The sequence below is a fragment of the Uloborus diversus genome, chromosome 6, assembly GCF_026930045.1.
Source record: "Uloborus diversus isolate 005 chromosome 6, Udiv.v.3.1, whole genome shotgun sequence".
Taxonomy (NCBI): domain Eukaryota; kingdom Metazoa; phylum Arthropoda; class Arachnida; order Araneae; family Uloboridae; genus Uloborus; species Uloborus diversus.
Genome location: NC_072736.1, coordinates 90,277,975 through 90,298,464, shown reverse-complemented (window position 1 = coordinate 90,298,464; position 20,490 = coordinate 90,277,975). Strand labels below are relative to the sequence as shown.

Sequence of the window (20,490 nt, the reverse complement as noted above, 5' to 3'; positions counted from 1 at the left end):
TCAATTAGTGTTTCCAATTTCTTTCTATAGTTGTGACAAATTTACTCAAATTGATCTTAATCAACTGCATTACGTTAAAAACACACCTTTATATGTAAAAGTAAATGTATACCTGTAGTGTTTCAATACATTTCAAAAATGAAATTGTTTTGATGTTTGTTTTTAAACTTTTCTATGATAGATTTAAAAGACAGTAAATATCTCATAAATGGATGATTATACAAAAAAATAATTCACACTAAAAATTTACATACTATTATGTAACCCCCCTTACCCTTTTTCTAGATATGCATCATTTAAATTTGAATAAAAGGAGGGTGACCCACTTACCCCTTACTATGGGGTAAGTGGGACACCCAACCAATTTTTTTAAAAATATAATCGTTAAGAATATTTAAACCATTACATTTAGAAAATAATGATGAACTTTTGTTTATTAATAATGTCCAAGATAAAATAAGACAAAAAGTTTAAATTTTTTTGTTTCGAAACTTTTGTATGAGGTGTCAAAAATGAACTATTCTCAAAAGGAGTCCCACTTACCAACCCTAGTTTAATCAATTTTGTGGTCATATGTGAATACCAAATATTAGTTTAACATGAAATAATTACCAATCTCATGAGTTTTGCGTTAACGGGTTTACGAGGTTTAGTTGTACTTGAAAGTACTTTTGGCTACATACTGTTTTTACTAGCGTGGATGATGGAGTAACTAGGGGTGTTTCCCCCCCCCCCCCCAAGAAAACATAATCTGTATGAATTTAATATGGTTGCAATGATAATTGACATGATCTTCAACAAGAAAACATTTTTGGTAAACTAGCAATACATGAAATTTATTTAAAAAACCACATTAAAATTGTATGGAAAATTATGTACAAATTCTTAATGTAACACAAGTCATCCCAAAACTAGTTTGAAGATTATAACTATTGCATTCAGAAATATCAATGGAACTGAAAGAAAAAAAAATACAATTGTACAAAATGCAATACAGTAAACATTTAGAAGTTTTAGAGTAAATGAAAAATTTTTAAATATAAAAATAGGTCAGTAACAGATGTAATTATTTGATAAAAAATTTAAGCAAAACATAATTGTTTAGATGTTGGCTTCTTAATTGTCGGAATATAAACTGTTCCTATTTGCCTGAAGAAATTGGAAGAATGGAAAAATAAGTAGGTGGGTTGTGATCATTACTAACTGCATTGAGCTATAAACGAACTTTTCCCTTCCTAACGCAATTGGGCCTGGGGGGGGGGGGGGGGGAAGGGTGAAATAGGAGAGCAATTTATCAGATCAATATTTTGGTACAGCTTGGGACCATAAATATTATGAATTTTAGGATTTTGTAGATTTAGCAATGTAACTCACAATATTAAATACTAGTTCAAAAAAAGTACAAATATGTTTTCAGTTTGCTAACCAAGATTTGTAGGTTGATATGTAGCATTAATTTTAAATTTTACTGCCAGACAGTGAATTGTTGTCATCCCTGTCTCGTAACTTCAAGCATTTGTTAAGCTTTACCTTTAATTTCACATTTCATTTAAAAGATATATTTAACATGTACGGTCAAACTTCATTATCACAACACCTGGATTTCACAACACTCCATGTATCCTGTAACTTTTTCACAGTCCTGAACTTATGGCTAATAATCTTAATGTTGCATGGCTCCTGATTTTATGACGGTTCTATATAGTGAAACTTGAATTATCACGGCACTTTGAACTGCTCAGACAGATTGAATTTTTCTTAACAATTGAAATTTTTTTATTAAAATAACGAAAACGTCCAGAAAATTTGAATGTAGAAATTTCTGACAAGCGATAACAGACCTAGGTTGTCATAGCCCATGCACATTACAGAGGTGGTCAAAATTATAAGGACAGAAGGAAAAAACCACCATAGGTGCCCATATCGGGGCGGGGCAAGTTTGGGTCTCAAGCTCCCCTTCCTTAAAAATTAGAATTCTTTCTTTTAGTACTTCTTTCTTTGCAAAAACATTTCTTTTCCTATCATTAATGAAGAAGTTATTAAAAATTTTGAATTTTAATGACTCTAATCTGTACTGAAAGCGGTTTCCATGGGGGAAAATAACCCTGCTAAACCATGGGGAAAATATCTGAGCCCTCCCCCCCTTAAAATTTTACATATGGGGGCCCATGAAAACCACTTAATCTCCTCTGCATTTGGTAGGAACGTTATGCGAATTTTATGCTTAATGAAACTTTTTTTACAATTTTTACTGGAAATACTAAGGAATTTCCTATACATAGAAGGAAGTTTGAGTTTAGACAGCCGTTTCATATGGACAAAATTATAAGGACAGTTAGATTTGAATGTTCTAAAAAGCAAAATTTGCATGCTTTCTTTTAAATCAGGAAACAAGACAGTAATTTTGACATAGTAAATCATCAACTTTTTAAAACTATTTTAAAGAAATAGAGGCATTAATTTCAATTAATGTTGTTGCTTTATTACTTACTGCTTTATAGTGTACTAGCTTTTACCCGCGGCTTCGCTCACGTTGATGCAGTTTTTTTCAATCGATTAAAGTTAATGGTCAACACAGGCAGAGGTCAAATAGTTACCAAAAAATGGTTTTTCCCCAGTTTCGCCGACAAATCGAATTGCCTCTCCTCTTTAATGTATTAAAGGGTATGATTAAAACTGAAAATCAGGGGGGGGGGGGGTAAATAAAGTGTCGGCGAAACTGCGAAGACTCCTTTATTGTGATTTAAAAAGTTACCAAATTTGTGGTAATCATTTTGGGATACCTTGGAAAAGGCTCCCCTCCCTACTTCGTAAAACTGTGTTACTGATTTTCATCGAAGAGATAGTGTTGCCAAATAATGAGATACTTCTGGTGACCATAAAATGCTACCCGAAATGTTTACAAAATAAGTGGTAAAATTTAGAAATTGTTTGCAATTGTGCGCAAATTTCTGCTGTTTATGGATTTGTTTAATTTAATTGGCGGATCGTTTTACATGTTAACAAATTATTTAAAGAAAGAAATATTAATGAAATGGCGATATTTTGGTTGTTGAAAATCGAGAAACAGTATTGCGTAGTATTTAGCTTTAAAACCAGCGACAATTGAAAAAAATTGCCAAATGCCTTAGGCATTGAAATGATTCAGCAAAAAAGTTTGACGAGATTCCTGCTGGTCGATCACCTACCCAGTGAACTCCAATAAAAATACCTTATAATTGCCTCAAAGTTGCGTTACACTGGAAAATAATCAGTCAAATCCATGTATTTATTTGCCAATCTTGTACAAAGATCTTACTTTAAGATTTGTGCAAGATTTGACTTGAGAAAAGCCTTGAACGGTCACGAAAAGCAAAGATAGCCAATAATACAACAATTGTCACTATGGATGGGGAGTTGAGATGATACACTAAATACTGTATTGGGTTGAGGAAAGCCTTCGAACAGGGAACTAAAAAGCTAATAACTTGTTTTTTGTTCTACTTAGAAATTTAAACGTGCCATCTTCAGCAGAAAAATTAGAGCTTTCGATGGACACATAATGTTAATATATGCAAGTATTTTTTCATCCCCATATTAGATAATTTATACAAAAATTGTGTTTTATCGCCTCCCATGTGGGTTTTGCCCCCCCATAACGGGACGAAAACTACCCTATGTGTTATTCTGATGCATAAGCTATATTATTGTAAAGTTTCATCAAAATCCATTCAGTAGTTTTTGCGTGAAAGAGTAACAAACATCCATACATCCAGACAAACTTTTGCATATATAATAGTAGTAAGATGATTTTTGCACAAGATTGTCACATAAAACATGGATTTGGCTGATTATTTTCCTGATATGATTATATTTAAAAATCATATCTCATGAATATAGATTAAGCAAACATTTTACGTAGTTTTATAAACTTGGCAAATCTCTGGGGAATGTACAGCAACAACAAACATCCATCAACAAACAGATAACAAACATCCATCCATGCAGACAAACTTTCGCATATATAATAGTAGCAAGATAACATATTGAGATGAAAGCTCAGTTGGTAAGAGAGTCCTGCTAATAATTCAAAAGTCAAAGGATAGATTCTCCCATAGGCCAGAAAATGTAGTTTTTGAACGACTAATTTTCCTGAACTCAATTCTGATTCAAATTTCTATGAATACATAGTCTTAACTCATTGGGAGCAGCATTTCAAACCGTTGCATTAAAATCAGAAGAAAAGAAAACTATTTCAACACAGTAAACCGCAGTATCATATATATATTTTTTCTCAAAGGTGTTTTTTGTGGGTATACCATAACTTCTTTAAAATTTCATCAAACTTGAAAAGTAAGAGAATTTTCACTCCAATCAGCAACTTTTTCATTGCTATTGCCAAAAAATAACCAAGTCGTGTTTTTGTGGTTATTCAAAAAAATATTTTAAAAACTGGGTTTTTGAATTCCTTCTGTTGAATGTGAATGCTTTGCATGGGTCAGCCAGTCACTTATACTCATTTAAATTAGTTTATTTAGTAACTTCATTGAATAATTCACTTATTTAATCATTCATTCACTTATTTTCTTACACATTCACTACTTGATTTGCTCATTTATTTTTTTCTCAAATAAAAATTAAATAATTTATTTATTTTCTGTTTCATTATTCATTTTGTCATTTCTTCTTTTGCTTATTCATTGATTTGATGAAAAACATTTAAATGAATCAAATGGAACATACATTAGAAAAAATTTTATTTTTCACTTTGGCAATTGCAAAAAAAAAGGGGGGGGGGCAGGAGGATAGATTTTCCCTTTTTTTTTGAGTGTAAATATATTACCAAGAATGAAAAATGAGGTTTCAATGTGAGTTTTATATATATATATATATATATATATATAAAGATTGCTCTTTCTTGATGTACTGTAATTTTGAAATCAAATCTCCAATTTCTTTATGTTGAAACAGGTACGTTATCTTAAATGTTTCACTCTGCCCCCATAATTTCATTCTTAACTATAGTACCAATAATCAAGGTTGTTCTACACAAAAAATGGAGAATATTATGTTAACTGCAGGTTTTAAGCTATATCTCTGACGATTTTCATCTCTACATACAATACTTCTGTATTTATACAATGCATAACTTGTAACTGCTAAAATGAGAAACTTACTTCGCATGACTGTCCTAACAGAATGAATTAAATTCATTAGTTGTCCTTTGACGCCAGGTTCTTCACCAAATCCTCTACTTTGGCCTCTGCCCCATCCAACTAAAAATTTCATTTGTATGACAAGAAAAAAGAAAATTAATAACATTAAACTACAACATAGTTTGGAAGACAATAACATCGTTTGAACAGGAAATTAATCTTTATATAGTGCAAGGGTTCGCCCTCAATCATAACTAATAAGTTTATAGATCATCCATCAACATTGTTTAAGTGAGAAGTTGCTATAGCAATGAGTAAATGGAAAAAAAACATTGATTGCAGTTTATGAGTTAATAGATCACCAGATTGGTTGGGAAATACTAAAATAACATTTAGGTTAGTTGGTTAGATGGCGTAGTTTTTAAAATTGTTCCTTGGTAAAGAATGGAATTCAGCAGTAAAGATGTACATTGGAAAAGGGGGGGGGGAGGGAATAAACTACAGCTATCTAAAGTTTAAAAAGAAAAAAAAAACAATAATTGGTGGTACATGGTCAGAAAAATTGCTAAGAGCCTGTGCTATTGAAACCTTTCACAGGAAAAAATATAATTTCGAGAACACCTGCAATTGAAATAAAAAAAATTTCTAAACCAGCGGTGCCAAACCTTTATTACGCGAAGGCTGTACCTCCGATTAAGATGAATTTTGTGAGAAATCTTACTAATATGAGGTAGTCATCTGCTTTTTGAAATTAGTGTTCGACTACTAGGCTCTAAAGTTGCAATAACTATTCTTAATATTGAATGAAGATAATCACTTATTTTGGAAGGTTCCAGGACATGACAACAGGCCCCACATATATCAGAATTGCTGGCCTCATATCGTCCATGGTCGTAGGTTGGGAAGCATCTAAACTAAACGCAGTCGCCTTATGTCAAATTTTTCCCGGGGGGGGGGGGGGCAAAGGTAGTGGCACACCTTAGAGCTTGAAGCCAACATATTTTTACACAAAGAAAGGGAGGGGAAAAAACTATTTAAACTTTCCTAAACGGTATGAATTTTAGCAAAATAGTTTGAGCCTTGTTTTGATTAGTTAGGTAAAAAACTTTGAATTCTAAGTATTGAGAACCAAGTATTCTGACGAATGATAATTTCCCATTTAAAACTTTCAACGAAAATAAATGGACACAATTGAAAAAAAAAAAAAAATGTACACCTTTGTCTAAAAACCTTTTTTCGTGTAAAACTGCAATAGCATTGATGCACAACAATGTCGCCTCAAATAAGTTATACAAAGTAACAGCCATGTTTGACGATCTTGGAAGGTGCTCAATGAAGTAGATAGAAGTGAGAGAAAATACTGTATAAGTTAAGACAAAAATGACACGACATTTAAAAGTCTTATTAAGTAAACAAATGAAAACTGTCCGAAACCGTATCCATGACTGAATCTGTACGGTCGCAGCTAGTTGAGCGTTTGCTTTTAATTTTTAGAACTGCAGATAAATTCATAGGAAGTGTCTGCTACTCCTCGATTTTTCTAGCAACCTTTGAAGTAACTTGGCGTGGTTTCAGACGTCCTCGATATTTGGCGATCACGTTCGCGTTGTTTTTTGGCAGCAACTGCTGCGCCTCGTGCTTTTTCTCAGCATTCTTTCCCATGTTGATAGTATTTTAATGATCTAATTATTGTAATTATGGAGAAATGATTTTTGAAGTAGGGGCGAAGTTTTCTTCATTTGAACAAATTAAAATACACCAATGTTTTTGGCGGGCGAGAGTGCCAAAAAAAGGAAAGAAGACAAAAATGAAAGGAAATCCAAGTGAGTATAAGTTTTGTGTGTTGACCAGTACACCGAACTGACATGTAAGAAATTTAATCTAATTTTCTTACAAGTTGCTTCCTCTTTAAAAAAAATAATACTACGTTGCATATATTAGCTGTTTTATAAGGTAATAAATGACTACATTGCTCAAAATGTGTCTGAATTCATTAATGAGCCTAAGTTTGCCGATGATTGGTTTTATGAACTGTATTTAGTCACCAAAGAAGATTTCTGTTATTTTTGGGACCTCGGTTTGGTGTATTTTTAATCAAGATAAATGCAGCTTTCTGTTTGATGATACATTTGTTGCATTAACTGCCATTTTTTATACTAAGAGCTAGAGACGTACCGAGTAGCACTTTGGCCGAGTACCGAGTACTCGGCCTTTCACTACTCGGCCGAGTACCGAGTTACCGAGTACTCGGCATTTCACTACTCGGCCGAGTTAACAAGTACCAATTATGTTTTAAGAAGAACCACTGACACACACGTGATCAATTTTGAACTTATTGGAATAGTAGTATAGACCTCTTTGTCCATATAAAAGTTTTATAACTAAACTCCTGCTGAAATTTAATTTTGCATTATTTAAAAAATTTTGTTTATGTCAAAAATTTTACAAAAAAATTCTTTTTAAAATTAAAAATATATAAATAAAAGATATGATTGATCAAGTTGGAATTAAGACAAACTATACCAATTTATTTTAGTTCTAGTCCGCCAAACATAAATAATTTTTAAAAGCAAATGTGCAAGAACACTACACACACGTGTTTCTGCGTTACAAGAAACGTCTTTATCAGTGCATAAAATGTGAGCTAAAGAATGTTAAGACATTCGACAAAAAAATCCGACTTTTGTCGGATGCCTTTAAATCTACAAGCTCACATTTTGTGCATTGAAAAAAGAATTCCCTGTAAAGCCAAAACACATGTCTGCAGTGTTCCTGCACTATGCTTTTAACGTTGTTTTATTTCCCTTTTTTTAAGCAAAGGAATTTTTATATTTCTTATAACTAATTTTTGTTTGAAGCAAAAATCTATTTTTAATGTAAAATTTCCGTATTTTTTATACTTACCTTTTTTCCACAATTTTTAATAAATAAGTTTTATTAACTTTGGGAACATTAAAATAAAGATTTATTCCATTAAAGCATTAAAAATTTCATTATTCTCAAAATTTAAAATTGACTTGTAAATGATTGCAGAATATTAACTATGCTTGCGCTTTTTTATAAATTTTAATATTTGTCTTGGACAATATTCAATTTTTTGCAACTACTCGGTATTGGCCGAGTATCTGATCAAAATTTGGCCGAGTACCGAGTACTCGGCAAATTGGCCGAGTATGCCGAGTACCGAGTAGTTACCGAGTACTCGGTACGTCTCTACTAAGAGCTCCTACAGCTCAACAGGCAATTAAAATAGCTATGGGTTATTATTTTATACTTAATGCTAATTGCTTCATGTAATATCTTTTCAATAATGTTTTTATAGCTCTTTTACTGTGTTATTCTTGTTGCACTGTAATGTTGGTATTATATTCCTGGCTTCTTTTTTCTTTTCATGGCAATGCATTACTGGTCCCGTTTTTGTGAGGCTACTTTTATCTTAAGATGGACAGCATTTTGTCGAGTGGATGTAAATAACAGCTAAATCGTTGGTGATTTTGACTTGGAGTTTATGGCAACTATGACGTTAGGCGACTGCAATGGTTTCACTTGCATGAACAAACGGAAAGTACCCAAGGATAATTTGGTAAGGCAAATTTAAATAATTAAATTTATTTTATGTTTCACAAAAGAACTAGATGAGTGCCCAAAAAACAGTATTGAAAACTTCAATTATTAAAGAATCAAATATGTATTTAAAAATTGATGCACCTAGTTAATCTATTACAAAATTGTTTCGCTCCGCCTTGCATGTGGATAATATGATTTGATGCCGGTAAAATGTGACAATGTATTTAATATTTCGTATTGAGGTGTAAATGATGTTTGATGCACTTTTGAATCCATTGGGAGACCTGGAATCCTATTTTATAAAGTATGAACCTTGAAGTGGCCTCTATTGAAGCACTGATCACAACTGGTGTGTTTATCTTATTTGTCTGCGAGCACTCCAGGTTAAAATGCATCGTGTGCAAAGTGTTTCCCCGCTTGATATTTGGTATTCTTGATTTTTTTCTAAGCACAGAAGGCAGAAATTCATATTAATTTATTATAATTGTTCTCCTTTTGGATGCTATTCTATATTGTTCATCTGAGTAAGTAGAAACCTGGTGTAATAGACAACAGAAATATAATAATTTGTTTATGAAAACAGGGAAAACTCATGCATTGCGTACTATTCCATTGTGATGCATTGTAATATTGTTGCATTTAAGATTTAAATTAAGTTGTTTTTTCCCCCCACAGTTAAAGAAGTATTTTGGGTGTGCAGCTTCAGAAACTGAATTCCGTACTGAATGGTACATGGTAGAGAGATTTGGCTTCATTTACTCTCAGTCATTTCCTCTGCTTGTACTTTTCAGTTTAGCCTGAGCCTGAAGAGTAACAACTGAATCAACAGAAGTATGGATCTGTACAATATTTCAAGGGTTTTCATCTGTAGAGGTAATCAAGTAGAAAATCATACAACTTTAGACTTTAAAAGTTGACAAATGACACAAGCCTACATGAACTTTTTCCCATGTGTTCTAACTTTTGATTGTTTATTGATTTGTGTTCGAAACAAGTTAAACAGAGTAAGCTATTAAAAACAGCTTGTTAACCTATTAAAACTATTAAATAAATGATTTAATTAGAAATAGATGAGAAATACAATACAGTTGACTCTATTTAACGAATTTCAGGGGACCACAAAAAAATCGTACTTAAATAGAATGCTTCTAAAACTGCAGTGGAGTATCTGGGACTATAAAAGTCATTCAATAGAATGTTATTAAATAGAGAACCAACTGCAATTTGATATTTGAAAAAGTAGAAAAAACAATGCATTGTGTATTATTCCAGTATGATTATGATGCATGGTAATATTGGTGCATTTAAGTTTTAAATTAAGTTGTTTTTCCCCCGCAGTCCAAGAAGTATTTCGCATGTGCAGATGCGGAAACTCTAAATGGCACATAGTAGAGAGATTTGGCTTCATTTGCTGTCATTTCCTCTGCTTATGCTTTTCCAGGGTTCACGTTTACGCGCTATAGCGGGTTTTTTACGCAAATTCGCGGAAAGGGGACGCAACTTCCGCGATAATTCGGGTCCTGGGGACCCAGAAAACCCAAAAGATAAGAAACAAAAAAGAAAAAAAAAATTGGAAAATGCTGAAGATCCATTTAGTAATTGCTTTTAAGCTTCAATAGCCAGGAGAATCAGCAGAAACGAATTAAAATGACCCTATCTCTTTATCAGCTATTCTAACACACCCCTATTGTTGACCAGTCAATGGAGTTTTATTAGTGATAAGACTGGAACTTACAGTGATCTCCTGGGCTGAGCTCAGGGAGCAAAATATTGCAGGTTCATAAATAGTCCATTGTACTGTAAACTGTATTCTAAGAACAAGCTCTCCCTCAACTTTTATCTTTCCTGAAAACAGCAATCAAGACTAAAAGTAAGAGTGTGGTTTCAGTGTAATCTTCAGGATTAATAAAAGACAACTTGTACAGTAAAAGCATATCTATTTTGCACTCATGTAACCAGAATTATTTTTGGAAATCATGAATCCCCAATAACAGGATAGGAGAAAAAAAATGGCGAAAATTTTCCCGATCGCGCTGAACACAAAATTCTGAACTTCACCACTCATTTTTCTTCTGAAATTGCTTATGAATACTTGAACTTTATACAAAAGCACTTTAAGCTTGTCCTGTTTCTAGTAATTAATCTCTTTCTGATGGGTTTTTTTTTTTATTTGGACTTGCAAAAGTCAGGTATTAATCGACCGCGCCATTTTGAAAATGGCGCGATTTTAAAAATACCACGGAAGCCAAAACAGATATTTTGAAAGAGTCAAAATTAAGTCAAATGTACTGATTTAAGATTGCAAATGAGCAGTTTTCACACATGTGAGAGATTGGATCGGTTTTTGCGTTGGGTTCATTTGCTTGCAATTTTTTTCTTCTATTTCTGTGTAATTCCCAATGATAATTGATGATAGTTCATGCTGGATAAAGGGGAGGGGGCTTTTTGGTATTTTCATTTAGAAAAAAATTTAGGAAAATAAAGGTAAAGGGAGTGCTATCTGCTTGATCAATCAGAGGCACTTGTTTACTATTTTATGGTAAAATCCATTTTTTTTTTAAAGTAAATTTTGAGTGTGATTATCTCATTGTAACTGACCAAATAGTTTCTCACATAACTAAGTCTTGCAAGTGTATTATTTGAAAATTAATTTTCAATGATAATCGGAAAAAATAAAACCAATTTAGTTTATTTCATGGGCAGTTCTCAAAAGGTGGGAGCAAACACAGACCTCAACTTTGAAGCTTCAACACCAAATAACTTTCATTTTAATTAACTCAAAAATTTTTGAGTTAAATTATAATACTGTATAGAGACAAGAATTGACATAAATTATGGAAAAAATGCTCTTTAAATGCCCTTAAAAAATATTTTCTTTGCTAAAAGGCGCAATTTTGGACATACCAAAACGTTAACTGAGCAAATGTACCATTAAAGAAAAAATTTTTTAAATTATTTCCATACGTTTCAAAAAAAATTTAAAGGTATGAATCTTACACTGAATAATTTTTTGATAATATTTTACACAAATAACAAAAGTAAAGACAGATTATTCACTTTGTAAACAATTTTAGAAAATAGTAAGTTTGAAATTTGATGCATGTCCAAAATTTACGATCTTTAAAATGCTATTTTTTGAGAACTAAGTATATGATGTTTTCATTTTAAAGGTGTTTATCGAGCCTCAGAATCAATTTCTAATTCTTTAAAAGTGTTTTCATAAGCTTTTATGCAGTATCTTAGAAGAAAAATAATTTTTTTTAAACGTACATGTGAGATGTCCAAATGGCGTTACGATCTTGATGCCGATAAATTCTGTCCATTTATTCAAAATTTTTGATGATCTACTGTCTTCTAACCTCAATAAAAAAGGTTATTATAATGTTATCTTCTTTAATCCATTGGTATTTTGCATAATTAATATGTTACACATTGAACAATACATAAATTACAGTAGAAACATGGCTGCTTATGATCGAACCGAAAGCCATTTTGTGCTAAAATCGCCAAGCAAACCTCCGTTGGCGACAGCACAGTATACGATAAGCTAAAGGTTACCAGAGGGGAATTCCAATTTGACAAATGTAGTTTATCGTCAGCTGTACCAGTTTTGGCGACTTTATCACCTGCGCTAGCATTTTTTTTTTTTTTTCTCGCTTTTATTATTTTAGAATTCTTTTTCTCTTCTTTCTTTTGGAAACATAATTTAACGATCTCCAAATAGAAATATGAATTTCTTTCTTCAATAATTTTTTAGACATCATTTTAATCCTTATGACATTAGAAAAAATATTCATTATTAAATCTGATGTCACTTTTTACAATTGTATTATTTTTAATTTGAAGCTTTTTTTTAACTTTGCATCAATTTCTTCAAAATCATTCCAAAACTTTATTATATGTAAGGAGCAGCATGTATAGCCATTCAAGTATTTCATTAATTATCCTCTTTATTATTAAATTGCAAAATTTAAAAAGTAGTAAATAAAATTTTCATTGGAAAAGTTAAAAATCAGATTAACAGTTGTCAAAAATGGTGAAACTTACGTTATGATGATGTCCAAAATCCGTTACCTACAGGACAACAATGTCCAAAATCTGTTACCTACAGACTGCTGATTTAATTTGCTAATTAACAATTTTTACAAATACCTGCTGTCTTTTCATGTTCATATATTGTGTTCTAGGTATGCATACTATAGAATAAAATCAAAATTGATCTCAAATTCGAAAATTTTTGAAATTGCTCAAAGTTAACTTTTTTGTTCCCACCTTTTGAGAACTGCCCTCATAACTTTTTTAAATCGCTATGTGGATAGTTTTTTTCCCCAAGTTTTTCACCTTTTTATATTATTCATTTATATGGTAAGATGTTCTGTTTCAAATTTAAAGGACTCATTTTTTCCACCAAAGGACCCAAATCTGTTTCATTAATGGGTCCCTGGGACTCCGGTTACGGATAGTTGAGCGCGAACACTGCTTTTCAATTTAGTCAGAGCCTGAAGAGTAATAACTGATTCAACAGAAGTATGAATGTGTGATATTTCAAGAGTTTTAATCTGTAATGAGTAATCAATGAGGAAATTATTCAACTTTAAAATCATCAAATAACAAGTGTACATGAATTTTTTCCTTATGTTTTAACTTTTCATAATTCATTGATTTGTGTTATGCAGTTGACTCCAACTCGAATATTTTTTTATTTCATAGATTTCATTGGGTCCCTAACTCTTGAGAAGGCTGTGGTTGCTTCCCGTAACTCAAAGGTTACAGCCGGTTTTTTAGGACTTTGTGATTGAGAGTTAACTGTACTATGTAGTATTTTGTCTACACATCTGAGGAGCAAAAGCGAACTGTGTTAGCTTTAGCTAACTGAGCTGTTAGCGAAAGATAACAGCTCAGGCTCATTGATCTCTTGAATTTACAGTGATTGGCATAGTTAACCTAAATTAAATTTTACTGTGTACTTGTTAGGTAATTTTTATGCCTTCTGAAACCTCTTTACACACCCTTGATGAAAAAGTTACCCAATTTTACTCCATATAGAGATGTTTGGTGCTTCTTTAGATCACCTGTTTCTTTCATGTCTTGATATCTCTTACCCCATCTTTGTTAATAGCACCCATAATTGTTGTAAAATAGTTTAAATGAAAATTCAGAAAGTAAGTTTTTAAGCTCAATGGAAGACTCAAGTAGGAGCATATTCTTGAAGATTTAAAGCTTGGATCCTCCTTTTTTTAGATATTTGCCTAAAAGCTTGTTAAGACACCTTTAATGGTATCCTACGTAGAACGTGTGATGCAGGATAATGGTAGAACTAACGAGACATTGGGACAAAATATTGAAATTATTTTGTGTAATTTGTCTGCTTGTCATCAAAAAAGGGTGGAAGTATCTGAAGACATAACAATTCCTTTAAGAGGAATTTGTTAATTTTTAAAAGGTTTTTACCATATTGTTTGGAGGCTTGCTCCATTTCCCTTGAATTAGGATCTTTTGATCAAATCCAATTTGTTAAACAGTTATATTTCTGTTTCATTCATGAAGAAATAAAGATTTGATCATTTGAATTGTTACCTACCATGCGTATATTTTTGGAAGCTATAAATAAAGTTCTTGTATCAAATCTATGTGTCTGTATATTTAATGTTTTCTACCAGATTGTTATAAATTTTCTGCAACCTCTCGAATTAGCTGCTATGTATTTTTTAACAGCTACATCTAGCCATTTCATATAAATCTTAGAAGTGTGGTGGAAAAAAAACATTTTAATCATTTGAAGTTTGGTTGCTAATATTGCTAATAAGTGTTGGTTCACTTATGTTAGGACAAATGATGAGTAAAAGAAATTGTTTCAGACATGCACTGCTCGTGGATCCTTCAAGTGTGCATATTAGAGAAAATATGAATTTCTTTTTCAAATTAATACATGATTTATAATTATCTGTTTTTAGCTGATAGCCCTCACACATTTTCACTTGTTTTAGTTTTAGCCATGATTTCTTAGATTTCAAAATTTTGTTTCTTTAATCTCTTTTTCAAGATTCTTGTCATTTTTTTTCAAGCATTTGCAGCGTAGCACATTCTGGTCAAGAGACCCCACAGTAATACAAAGACCACACATAAACTTTGATTTCAATTTTACTTGAAAACGTATAAATTGTTGTAACTTGAAAAAGAAAAAAAAAAAGCCCCTGCCATTCATTTGAATTTTGACGTCTTGAATTCAAATTATGTTTCTTGAAATCACGAATTGCGATAGGACCCTACTCGTTGAGTTTCTTGTTTCTATATATAGAATGGGAGTAGAGGACAAATTCACACTCATATCATGACCAGTGGTTTTCTAGGTTAGGTAAAACGAGGCATTTTCATAAAAAAAAACTAGTAATTAGGATGGGGTAATAAAGATAAGATATGACCAAATTGCACTCGTGCACTTTTCATAAAGATTATACTTACAGCGTATAATGTTATACCTTTATCCTTACCAGAATTAAGTATTTTTAGATGTTTTTCCCAAAAATACTTGATTTTATACAAAAAAAAACCCTTTATGCAAAAACTATTTGAGGTAAGCCTTGAATGCAGACGATTTGTAACCATGACGACGAAAATTAGTCTCGCTAAATAAATATTTAAAACATAAAATTTTTATTTGTTTATAAATATTTTATTAATTTCCTCATTATTTGGGGTTTGTGTATACATATTTTATATTTGGAAGAAAAAAGGAAAATAAATTTTTTGATTAATTTTGTATTTAATGACTCAAGAATCTCAACGGAATATCAATTTTCCTTGATGTGGAGTTGAGATACGTCCATTAATTAGCATATCAATCACTTAAATTTGTTTTACCAATTAATCCGTGAATCTTGGCGTTTGTCTTTTTCCTACCCTAACCTAAACTCCAAATTCGACATACAGAATCTGCTTTTCCCACTTCTGTAATGCGCTGAGGTAGTTGTTCCTAACTATGACATAAACGGAAAAATCGCACTTTTTTTCTTTCTAGGAATAAATGGTTTTGAGGTTTTTTTTTTTTTTGGACCAACGTTCCAGGAGGGGTTTTGTCACCAACCCTAATCTACGCTGCACTGGCTGGGAGTTCCCCCCCCCCCCAAAGGATGAATTAATTTCACTACTTTATTTATTACATTTTAATTGACTTTTCTTTTGCATTTTTTACGTAGTTAATTAAAAAGAACACAAAACACACACAGCATATTTGCTTGCTAAGGAAGTATTACTGGAGTCAGAGGCTCAGAGTTGCAGAATATATTTAACTCACTAATTTCGAGTTCAAGGGACCGTATTATCGCGATTCGTCCACTAATTCTTCTTTGATGGAATCAATAATTATTTTGATTTTTTTAATTTTTCTTTTTTAATTTGTAGGCGCGCCTAAAGAACAAATCAGCAATTGTTTTGAAATTCACACAAAAATAGTTTCTGAATTCTTCAGTAAAACTTATATGTTATGATTTTCTTTATAAATTAATTTAAAAAACTCAAGTGAGGTATGGGTTAATTTAATAACCTTGCCCTTGTGTTATAATCTTAATGGCAAATGTTCCTGAGTAAAACTGCTCATTGTCTAGCATCTCGGTGACATTATATTGGGTTTAGTATTTAAATGGCTTGAAACATTAAAGATGTTTTCGATCCACATTAAAAGTATATTAGTGCAAAATATTCATGTACTTCGAAGTAGATTCCTAGATAAAGGAGAAATAAAGTCATTAAAACTTTAATTATGAAACATCGAAGGTGGGGCGGGGGAGGGGGCTATTCAATTTTCCGTACCCCCTCCAAATGATTTTTCTGTATCCGCCCCTGCTGGCTGCGGACGTCGTATTCGTATTAGTTAATCAGCACAAAGTACTTTTTTTTTTTATCAGGGACAATTGCCACAATAGGCCATATAGTCGTGGGGGGGGGGGGGTCAGGCCCGTTATTTGGACAGTTTAGTCTTAAAGGAGGGTAGTCTCCGATTGAAGGAAAACTCAAGCTCTGGTGATCCTCTATTGGTAGGCCCAATTTTTTTCTTGACCATCAGGGGCTCTGTTTTTTATTTTACTTTGAACTGAGCAGGACCGGATCTATAAATTTTGTGCCCCAAAATCTGTAGGGCTCTTCCCTTAGTAGTATGTGTGTGACGTAATTAAGTCTTTGTGTATTTTTTTATTTTTATTTATTTAATTAACTTTTTTTTTCAATTTTATCCCCAATTTCTTGGGACGTTGGGCCCCTTGCACCGCGGGGTCTGCAGAACCGAGGACACTCATGCTCCACTCTCCCATTGTGCATATATACAGTAGGGGATTCATAACTATATCGTCCAAATAAGCTGTGCTGTCTGTGCGTAGCTCAGAACCACGGTTACAAAGCAAGATACATGCTTAGGAACATATGACGTTAACGTAATGCTGACGCGCGATATGCATACGGAGTCGGATTTCTCTCCTGAAGAAATACTAAAAATGATGCTGGACAAAAAAAGTCAACAGTTTCGGAATAGTGTTGACCTTGCCAATATTCATTAAGATAAAATATAGTAGTTGACATTAGTCCAAAAAAAATTTTTATGACGGGGGGGAGGGGCGTCGACACCTCCTAATCCCCAAAAGTTACAATCTTGGAATGAAGAAACAGTTTAATAGTATCAAGAGTGCCTAATCTTTCTCATGAGCGATGTCCTAACTCCATTTAACACCAGAGTATATTGATATATCATTGTGATCCCGGAAAATGGGCACTCATATGCAACATTTTGTGAAGAGCGGGCCCAGATATTTTCTCCATGATGTAGCAGGATATATTTTCCCCGTGGAAACCGATTTCTGTACAGATTAGAGTTATTAAACATTTGACATTTCTAATAACTTATTCATTAGTAGCTAGAGAAATGTTAATACATTTAAAAAGTACTAAAACCAAGGAAGTTCTGATTTCCGAGAATGCTCACCTGGGGGGGGGGGGGTCATGGCGCAGACTGCGCCATTAAAATATTTATAAGGAGGCGTATTTTTCTCATTTGGGGGGGAGGAGCGCAATATTGAGAGGGGTGCGCCCTTGCCCTTAGGGGGACACCTCTGTGATTTCTAAGGGGGAAGGGCTTGAGCCCTCACTTGCCACCCATATGGGCGTCTATGGCCGGAGTACCCCCCCCCCCCCCCCCTCCGTAAAAAGAATCCCTCTAAAATGAGGATAAACATATCACTTAAAACTAGCCCCTTAATAAACCTAGTTAAAGCAGCCTGTGTACCATGAACTCTCTCTCTCCGCGTATATTTCTTCCTAAATAACGTCAACGGTCCTATTCAAGCAACGCATCAAATTAAGGACAGTAGTCCCTGAAAATCTTCATTTGAATGACAGGGGTGCTCATCCCCGATGGGCAAGGGCGCAACTCCTCAAAATCGCAAATAACACCCGAGCAAGAGTCCCCCCGAATGAAAAAACCCCTAAAAGCACCCCCTAAAAATGCCATGATCCTCCCCCTAGGTGGGCATCCCTGTGAATGGTGACATTTAATACTCAAGAACTCAAGCTATATTATAAAAAGAAAAACATTCCCCAAAAGTCTCCATTAGAGTATTAAGAGATCTCCTTTCCAATGCATAGCTCTTAACCCCTTACGCCCTCTAAAAATGTGAACTAGTACTAGTACATTCCCCCCCCCCCCCCCCACAAAAAAAGGAAATGAACAAATTCAAGGAAAGTCCTCATCGCAATAAGGATCCCACAAAATTCTCATACACATCAGCATTTCTTAAAGAATAGGTAATCAAAAAGGAAACATTTAAAATGCTTTCGCTTACGACAAAGCCTCAAAGCTTTTGTAATATTGATTCCGAGCGCATTTCTCTTTACGCAAGAAAAAAATGGCAACCGACAATATTACTCAACTGTATAATTCGTCATGTAATTTATTTCCTGTAGAATTAGAAGTTTTTCGCCAAAATGAGCGATTATTTTGCCAATAAGTAGTCCCTACTGGAGTAGACTACGTTAGCCAATCATAGCTGCTTATTTTCGAGGAGTAGTAGCAACGTCCAAATTCATATCATTTTAATGAGATTTTGTATTTGTATATGTTATTTTAAGGATCATAATTGTTTTATTTGTGTCAGGTAATAGTTGCGATTTCTTTTCTCTTAAGGAAGTGTCTGCTACTCCTCGATTTTTCTAGCAACCTTTGTAGTAACTTGGCGTGGTTTCAGACGTCCTCGATATTTGGCGATCACGTTCGCGTTGTTTATTCCAGCGAGAAACAAAAACAACTGCGCCTCGTGCTTTTTCGACATACTTTCCTATATGGATAGTATTTTAATGATCTAATTATTGTAATTATAGAGGAATGACTGTTGAAGTAGGGGCGAAGTTTTCCTCATTTGAAAGCTTACAAGACAAATTACGGAAGAAGAGAATTTTGTGCATTTTGATGTGCAAGATTCTGCTAAATTGACGAGTGATGTTCATATTCGACACATTAAAAACATGGAAATGTCGAATTGGTGTATTACAAATTAAAATACACCAATGTTTTTGGCGGACGAGAGTGCCAAAAAAAGGAAAGAAAACAAAAATGAAAGGAAATCTATAAGTGAGTATAAGTTTTGTGTGTTGACCAGTACACCGAACTGACATATAAGAAATATAATCTAATTTTCTTACAAGTTGCTTCCTCTTTAAAAAATAATACTACGTTGCATGTATTAGCTGTTTTATAAGGTTATAAATAAATACACTGCTCAAAATGTGTCGATATTCATTAATGATTCTAAGTTTGCCGATGTTTGGTTTTATGAACCGTATTTAGTTACTAAAGAAGATATCTATTGTTTTTGAGACCTCGATTTCGTGTATTTTTCATCAACATTAATGTAGCTTTCTGTTTGATAATACATTTATTGCATTGACTGACTTTTTTTTATACTAAGAGCTCCTACAGCTCAACAGGCAATTAAAATAGCAATAAGTAATTATTTTATACTTAATGCCAAATTGCTTCATGTAATACCTTTTCAATAGTGTTTTACAGCTCTTTTACTGTGTGTTATTCTTGTTGCACTGTAATGTTTTGTATTATATTCCTGGCTTTTTTCTTTTCATGGCAATGCATTACTGGGCCAGTATTTGTGAGGCTACTTTTATCTAAATATGGACAGCATCTTGTCGAGTAGATGTAAATAACAGCTAAATTGTTAGTGATTTTGACCTGGAGTTTATGGCAACTATGACGTTAGGCGACTGCAATGGTTTGACGCTCATGAACAGGGTTGGCAAAAACCCGGGTTTTTTTAAAAAAGCCCATGGACCCAGGGTTTTTTGGGTTTTTTTTAAATAAAAACCCAAAAAAAACCCAACTAAAAGTAGGTTTTTTAAAAGAAATGTGGGTTTTTTTTTGTATTTTTTTAGTGAAAATGTAGGGTACTTGTAGCATATTGTAGCGTAAGTATATGGACAAAGCGCAAAAATTGTCTTGGGGTAAAAAAAAGCTGGAAAACTAGTTAAAATTCAATGTTTTTTGAAGAAAAGTATGAAAGACGACGAAACCCAAGAATGGTGAAGTTTCAGATTTTTTAGTTTCCATGATTACCAACAGTTAAGGCAAAGCTACTTCTTGAGTAATAAAATCTGTTGTTCGTTTTTAATTACCTTTTTTTTTTTTTTTTTGCATTTTACTTTATTATATTTCATTTTGTTATGCAAAACTTCTGTAGAACCTCAAGTAGTTTAAATCCCTATTTACTGAATTCCAGCTTAATCAAGACATTTC

The 20,490-nt window shown here is 33.0% G+C and overlaps 1 protein-coding gene across 1 annotated transcript; it reads right to left on the bottom strand.

Moving 5' to 3' along the window:
• Window positions 1-820: 820 nt before the first annotated feature.
• Window positions 821-6,575, bottom strand: LOC129224538 (immediate early response 3-interacting protein 1-like). The gene is made up of 3 exons (XM_054859010.1): window positions 6,352-6,575; window positions 5,157-5,255; window positions 821-956 (listed from the first exon to the last, which is right to left on the bottom strand). Exons 1-3 carry the CDS (start codon window positions 6,440-6,442, stop codon window positions 901-903), a joined length of 246 nt encoding a protein of 81 aa, XP_054714985.1. The 5' UTR covers window positions 6,443-6,575; the 3' UTR covers window positions 821-900.
• Between the last annotated feature and the right edge of the window lie 13,915 nt (window positions 6,576-20,490).